The sequence below is a fragment of the Malania oleifera genome, chromosome 6, assembly GCF_029873635.1.
Source record: "Malania oleifera isolate guangnan ecotype guangnan chromosome 6, ASM2987363v1, whole genome shotgun sequence".
Taxonomy (NCBI): domain Eukaryota; kingdom Viridiplantae; phylum Streptophyta; class Magnoliopsida; order Santalales; family Ximeniaceae; genus Malania; species Malania oleifera.
Genome location: NC_080422.1, coordinates 36,613,378 through 36,621,295, shown reverse-complemented (window position 1 = coordinate 36,621,295; position 7,918 = coordinate 36,613,378). Strand labels below are relative to the sequence as shown.

The window sequence follows — 7,918 nt, the reverse complement described above, 5'->3', positions numbered from 1 at the left end:
ATAGTTGGAAGCTTTATTGGTTATTATGCCATTTTTTATTTTCTTTTTTTCAGCGGGGTCTCACACTTTAATTTGTTTAAAATTTTAATTAAATTAAAATTACTAATGATATAAAAATACTATAACATTATGGTTAAGTTACAATTACTTATATCAAATATATATTTAGAGTGCTGTATCAAATATGCAAATATCTACAACTATTTAATTTAAAAATTATTTATAATACTGAAAATAAAATAATAAAAATATTAATTAAAAAAATAAACACCAAAAAGATAATAAAATAAAATAAAAAATACCTCACGCGGAGACAAAACTCAAGAAGCATATATGGTAGACTCTATTATTTCAATTTTATCACACAAAAAAGCAAGGCAAAAAGTGGTAGATTTACATCTTTGCCCTTATATTCTTTGGTTGATTTACATCTTTGCCCTTATACTCTTCTTCAAATCCCCAACCATTTAGAACCCACAAACCACAACTAAAAAGACAAAGCCAAAACAGAGCTATCATGAATCCCAACGCTGAACTGCTAATGGACCCATGGAATTAAATGCTCCAGTTCAACTCAATCAACCTCTTCGATCTTCGGACCAGCCCCAGCACCGGGCATGTCTCCGCCGCCGCCCTGATACATTTTCGCTATAATTGGATTGCACAGCCCCTCCAACTCCTTCAACTTATCCTCAAACTCCTCCACTTCCGCCAACTGATTCCTCTCCAACCACTCGATCGTGTCCTGTACAGCCTTCTCAATCTTCTGCTTCTCCGCTGGATTCAATTTTCCGGCGCTGTTCTCGTCCTTGATGGTGTTCCTCATATTATACGCGTAGTTTTCAAGGGAGTTTTTCGCTTCCACCTTCTTCTTCACTTCCTCGTCTTCCGCCTTATACTTCTCTGCATCCTTCACCAATTTTTCAATCTCACCCTTGCTCAGCCTCCCCTTGTCGTTGGTAATCGTAATCGTGTTCTTCACCCCCGCCGTCTTGTCCTCGGCTGACACATTCAAGATTCCGTTCGCGTCGATGTCAAAACAAACGTTGATCTGGGGAACACCTCTCGGCGCCGGCGGGATTCCTGTGAGCTCGAACTTCCCCAGAAGATTATTGTCTTTAGTTCGAGCCCTCTCCCCTTCAAACACCTGAATTAGTACTCCGGGCTGATTGTCGGAATAAGTGGAGAAGATCTGCTCCTTCTTGGTCGGGATCGTCGTGTTTCTCGGGATCAGAACCGTCATCACGCCGCCGGCGGTTTCGATTCCGAGGCTGAGAGGCGCGACGTCGAGCAGAAGCAAGTCTTGGACCTTCTGGTTCGCGTCGCCGCTCAGAATCGCCGCTTGAACCGCAGCGCCGTACGCGACGGCCTCGTCGGGATTAATGCTCTTGCAGAGTTCCTTGCCGTTAAAGAAATCTTGCAAGAGCTGCTGAACTTTGGGGATTCTCGTCGACCCACCGACGAGGACGATTTCGTGAACCTGACTCTTATCGATCTTCGAGTCCCGAAGGCATTTCTCCACGGGATCCATACATTTCCTGAACAAATCCATGTTCAATTCTTCGAACCGTGCTCTGGTTAGTGTGGAGTAGAAATCGATACCTTCATAGAGCGAATCAATTTCAATGGAGGTTTGCGCCGTTGATGACAGCGTCCTCTTCGCTCTCTCGCACGCCGTCCTCAGCCGCCTCAGAGCTCTTGCATTTCCGCTTATGTCCTTTCTATACTTTCTCTTGAATTCCGCAACAAAATGATTCACAAGTCTGTTGTCAAAATCTTCGCCTCCGAGATGGGTATCTCCGGCGGTGGCCTTCACCTCAAAAATCCCCTCTTCGATCGTAAGCAGAGAAACGTCGAAAGTTCCGCCGCCGAGGTCGAAAATTAGCACGTTATGCTCGCCGGACCTCGACGCCTTCTTGTCCAAACCGTAAGCGATTGCGGCCGCCGTCGGCTCGTTGATGATTCTCATCACATTAAGTCCCGCAATGGAACCGGCGTCCTTCGTCGCCTGCCGCTGCGAATCGTTGAAGTACGCTGGAACGGTGATGACGGCGTTCTTCACGGCTTGACCCATGAAGGTCTCGGCGATCTCCTTCATCTTGGTGAGCACCATGGAAGAAATCTCCTCGGCGGCGAACTTCTTCTCCTCGCCTTTGTAAGTGACGACGATCATGGGCTTGTCGCCGGGGCCTGCGACTACCTTGAACGGCCAGAGCTTCATGTCGCTCTGCACCGAGGGGTCCGAGAATCGGCGGCCGATGAGGCGCTTGGCGTCGAAGACGGTGTTGGAGGGGTTCAAGGCGACTTGGTTCTTGGCTGCGTCGCCGATCAAGCGTTCGGTGTCGGTGAAGGCGACGTAGGAAGGGGTTGTCCTGTTGCCCTGGTCATTGGGTATGATCTCTACGCGGTCGTTCTGCCATACCCCCACGCAGCTGTAGGTGGTGCCGAGGTCGATTCCAATGGCCTTTCCCTGAGATTTTGACGCCATTGATGGAGCTTCTGCAAGAAACTTCAAAGAACTTGAAAAACAGAGCAAATAATTTGAGTGGGTTTTAGAATGCTTAAGCTGAGATGATTTGGAAATCACAGTATTCGATTCGATTTGTTCTGGGTTGGAAATTGGAGGTTGAGTATATGTGTATATATAGGGGTTTTTCGAGGGAATGGAGAAACTTCCAGATGTTTTTGGAATTTGGCGGGAAGGAAAAAGGTGAGTCAGCCACTAAGAAAGGCGGAGAACGGAGGCCACCAGTGAATTCTAGAGAGAGAGAGAGAGAGTTCTGGAGCGTTGGGGAAGCGAGGAGTTCGAGTTGGGCTGGGCTTGTGGTTTAACTAGAGCCCAGACCAATAAAAAGATGGGCCTGGGGTAAAGGTTTTGGACTGGAGGATGGTGTAAGAGTTTGTTTAGTTATACAAAATAGATTTTATTTTTTATTTCAATATTTCAAAATAATTGCAAAAAGACAATTTAGTTTTAATTTTTTAAATTTGTGTTTTTAATCTTTTACCTTTTCCCTCAGCCGTTGGATCAATTTAAATGGACGAAATTTCGGTATTATAGTGCAAGTATGTGTTGTTATGCTGATTTATGACTATATATATATATATATATAAAGAGTAAAGAAGTTGAAACAAATTTTGTTATTCTAATAGACCTTGATACTGAGCCAGCTTGTTGTATTGAGTTTAAAGAACCGTTAAGAGACCTTCAGGAGTCACTATTAAAAATTTGAAGACATAAACTACAGTTAAAAACAAAATTAAAAATTAGCAATGCACTTAATTAATATTTTGAGCACAAATATTAACCTCTTCTACGTTTGACAAAAAGATAAATACCTATTAAAAGGTTTTAAAATTTTAACTGACTTCTCATGAGATTTTAGAAACCACACAAACATCTTTGATATTTGATTTTTAGGACAATTATAACTCTAATTTTTTGTTTTCCCAAATTTCAAGATAAGTATGTGGAAATTTTGAAATCCCTAGGCTTTTGCGTTTTCTTAAAACTTCAAAAGAAGTATGTGCCTTTTTGTCAAATTTCAGAAAAGGTCAATATTTTTTAACCTAATATATATCTATATATTTTTTGGAAAAAGTAATTATAAACTTGATTGATAGAATGTTCATTTTTTTTATTTGAACCAAATAAAAGCTAAAAAGCATAATTGAAACAATAAAAATACAAGAAAGAATACAAGTTTAAAAATATTTGTAAAAATAATTTGTTCTTTGAATTTATTATTCTTTTCAACTTTTTATAAATTTTATAAATTCACTTAATCATTTCATTTTCATTTTAATAAAAATTTACATATAAAATGAATGATTTATTTCAAAAAAAAATATTTTTGAATATTAAAGTATTCTGACAATAGATTGCTCAAATAAAAAAAAAATTATAAAATGTGACTTTTAAATTTTTTTCTTAAAATAGAAAAATAATAACAAAAATAGAAAATTGATAACTTAAATAAATCTGTTAGTTTTGATGGTTACATAATCATGTTTAATATGTTTTAATGATATTAACATATTTGTTGTTTCTAGTGTTGGAGAACTAATTCTCAAAACCTAGGTGTTAAGGAGAGTGAGCTAAGAGGATCTTATACTGGCTTTGGAACTACTCACAGAAATGATGTAGAACTGGATGGACATTAATACTCTCCCTCAAACCCATGAGAGAAATAAGGCGACAAGAGCCCATGGGGGAAATGTGGCGAGGAGAAGTCCAGCCCACAAAGGAGCTAAGCAGCTCAAGGCCCAGCTCTGATACCATGTTAGAGAACTCATCCTCAAAACCTAAGTGTTAAGAAGAGAGAGTTAAGAGGATCTTATACTAGCTTTGGAACTGCTCACAGAGATGATGTGGGACTGGATAGATATTAATCTTGAAACTTATAAAGTCATGGAGGATTTTGGTAAAGTAGGGCAGATATAATCAGCCAAGTAAGAGGGATATGTGACAACTCGTTTGGGCCGTGAAGAGATGGGTGGAGGGGGTGGTGGGGAAGGGGGTGAGCGTGGGGGTGTCGGGGAGGAGACCAAGGGAGAAGGAGGGAGAGATGAAGGGCTAGGGTTAGGTATGTGTTGACCTTATTGGTCACGCCAGGTTTTGATTATGACAAATACTCATTGTATTTAATGAGTGTTTGAGTTTTTGTGCAGGAACTAAGAATGTTAAGATCGGGATGTGCACAAAGCAAGTAAAACTTGAAGATAAATTTATGTTCTTGATTGTAATATTTTTGTAGTGAAATTTTTCTATAATAGTAATTAGGGTATCCGGTTTGTAATAAGCACACACATCACATGTATGATTTATTTTGTAAGCTCAAACTAGATACAAACCAAAAATGACCATAGAAAGACCTTAGGGCTTACCCTTCGGTCGACCGACATCAGACTTTTTTGGTGTCTTCAAATTGGACCTCAAGTGATCCTAGGACACACACATTTACACATATGTTTGTTAGGCACTTGAACAAGGTTTGTATGTTTTGAAACGGGACCGAAATGCACACATGGTGCACTTTCGGTCGACCAGCCAAGTCAGTTCATTTTGGCCTGGTTGACCGAAACCTCCCTAGGTCAACTGATTGACCAAGGCCCTGGTCGACTGAACCAGAATTGTTCAAAAAGCCCCAATCGACCGAAACCCTCTATGGTCAACAGTTTGACCACCTGGTCGACCGAACCAAGTAGTTCAAAAAGCCCCGGTCGATCGAAACCTCCCTAGGTCAACATTTTGACCATTTGGTCGATCGAGCCAATTTTGTACTCCAACTACCTAGTCGACCGAGGGTTCTCGAGAGAAATCCCAGTGGTCTGGTCGATCGAACCAGCCAATTCAAAATGGCTTGGTCAACCGAACCTCAAAAATTTGGGAAATCGCCCACTTTCGGTCAACCGAGCCCTCAGTTCAAAAACCTCCTAGTCGACCGAACCATTTGAGTCCTGGTCGACCAGACCTCTCGGGTTGCCCTGATTTTTATCGCGGATAAATATTTTTTAAACAGGGTTAAAATGCTTTAAACATCATTAAACTTCCATAATAATACCCAATAGGTCCCCAACAGTCATATTTTCTCCTATGTCTATATATATGAGATCATTTGAGAAAATTAGCATGAATTAACCACTTTAATTAGGAGAAATTCTCTGAAATTTCCAAATCTTATAATACTCATATTTGAGCCTCCTACACTCATACTTACATTCTCATACTGATTAAACCCTTTGTAAGTTGATTGAGTGCTAATCTAAATAGGTTTGCTCTCACACACTTGATTGATTGATTCGATTTTTACGAGGGCTAAACCTAAGTGTTCTTAGGGGGCTTTTGCTAATAAGCCTATCCTAAGAAGACTTGGTTAAGTTTCTGAGTATTGCATTTATGTTGCAATATCTTAGGAAGCTTGTATTTGTTTTTGGGTTGCAAAATCATTTTCAAAATATACTCAAATATCTTGTGTGATTTATATTGATACATTTGTGAAAAGATATTTGTGTTTGTAATAGTGATCTTTGTTACAATATTCTTTCACTTATATATTATTTGCTGAATACAAAGACTACACATCTTTTGCAAACCAAGCATATACATCATTTGATACTTATATGCTTAAGATATCTTGCTAATTGAAATACTTGAGACTCGACATCTTTGTGTGAACTTATTTGCTGAATATCTTATGATACAAAGATTGCTTGTTTGACACTCTCACGTACGCATTACACTGATAGAAAATACTTTTGAGAGTTGAACCATCTAGACCACATTGAGCTTACATATTGAATCATATTGTGGTGTATGTTATTGCGTGCATTTGGGTACATATCTGCTTTACACGAAAGCACAATCACTGTACAATCTAATTATATACACATTTGTTATATATCTAGGCACATGCCTGAAGAGGGAGACTAATCCTGGAATAGTCCCAGATTGGCTTAGACCCGGTTAAGAAAGCTAGGTGCGTCGTCCTGTTAAGGCGTGTAGGTTGAGGTCAACCCTGCTAATTGACCTGGTTAAGGTTGAGGTTAGCCCTGTGTTAATTTGACCTGATTGTAAACTGTGCCACTCCACCCTTAAGTGAGCTATTAGTGGAATCCTCTGGCTTGTGAGCTAGAGGCGGGGACGTAGGCACAGTTGGCCGAACCTCAATAACATATTGTGTGCCTTGTTTATATTTATGTACTTTATATTTACCGCACATGTATGTTATGGTGTGAATGATGCATTTGATTTAATTTCCACATCATTTTTATCTACGCATTTGGAATTGCATAGAAAGACCCTAGGTTTGTGCAATACTAATTATAGGATTAGTTGAACTTAGGAAGAAAGTTTAAAATTCCAATTCGTCCCCCCCCCCCCCTTCTTGGGAATACACCTTTTCTAACAATATGGTTGGTAGAGGAGGTAAAATGTAGGAAGGATGTATATCAAGAATAAGAAGAGGAAGGACTTGAGAAGATGTAAGAGTTAGAGAGATGAGATGATAGGGAGAAACATTTTCTTCAAAAGTGACATCACGGGTGATGAAAATTTTTTTTGTTTTCAAAATCGTAAACACGATAAGCCTTATGATGAGTAGGATAACCTAAGAAAACACATCGAAGAGCACGGTGAGAGAATTTATCGCGGTGTTGATGAGCAGTTTAGGCATAACACAAGCACCTAAACACTCGCAAGTGGGTATATGATGGTGGTTTCTGAAAAAGAAGTTTAGGGGACTTATGATTGAGGCTGGGTGAAGAAGTGCAGTTAATTAAATAAGTGGCTATGAGAATGCATTCACCCCAAAAAGAGATGGGAAGATTAGTTTGAAAAAGTAAACACCGAGCCACATTAAGAAGATGACAATGTTTATGCTTGGCAACACCATTTTGTTGAGGTGTCTCCACACATGTGCACTCATGAAAAATGCCTTGATCATGCAAAAAGGTTTGAAGTCGAGTGAACGGAAATTTTTGACCATTATCAGTGCACATGTGCTTAACAGTGCAATTGAACTGATTTTTAACCATGACAAAAAAATTCTTAAGGCAAGTGAAAGTATCAAATTTCATGCACATAAAATAGACCCATGTAGCACGTGAGTAATCATCCACGATTGTTAAAAAATAATGTGCACCAAAAAGTGAAGCTGTAGAATAACCATCTCATATATCACAATAAATCTGATTAAAACAAAATGTGCTCTTATTTGTATTCAAAGAAAAAGGTAAACGAGTGTGCTTTGCTCTAACACAAACATCATAAGGTAAACGAGAAGAAGAAATATTTAAGGTTTTCGGAATACATAAAATAGAAGGGTGACCAAGATGTTGGTGCCAAAAAGTAGTGTCAGAATCACGTTGAGAGTGGAAAACTGAGGCAGAGGGGGGTTTATAGTGGTAAAACTCATCC

General features: G+C 39.4%; 1 protein-coding gene across 1 annotated transcript; it reads right to left on the bottom strand.

Annotated features, from left to right (window-relative positions):
• Positions 1-316: 316 nt before the first annotated feature.
• LOC131158274 (heat shock 70 kDa protein) lies at positions 317-3,060 on the bottom strand. The gene has a single exon (XM_058113016.1). It carries the CDS (start codon positions 2,486-2,488, stop codon positions 575-577), a length of 1,914 nt encoding a protein of 637 aa, XP_057968999.1. The 5' UTR covers positions 2,489-3,060; the 3' UTR covers positions 317-574.
• Positions 3,061-7,918: the final 4,858 nt, after the last annotated feature.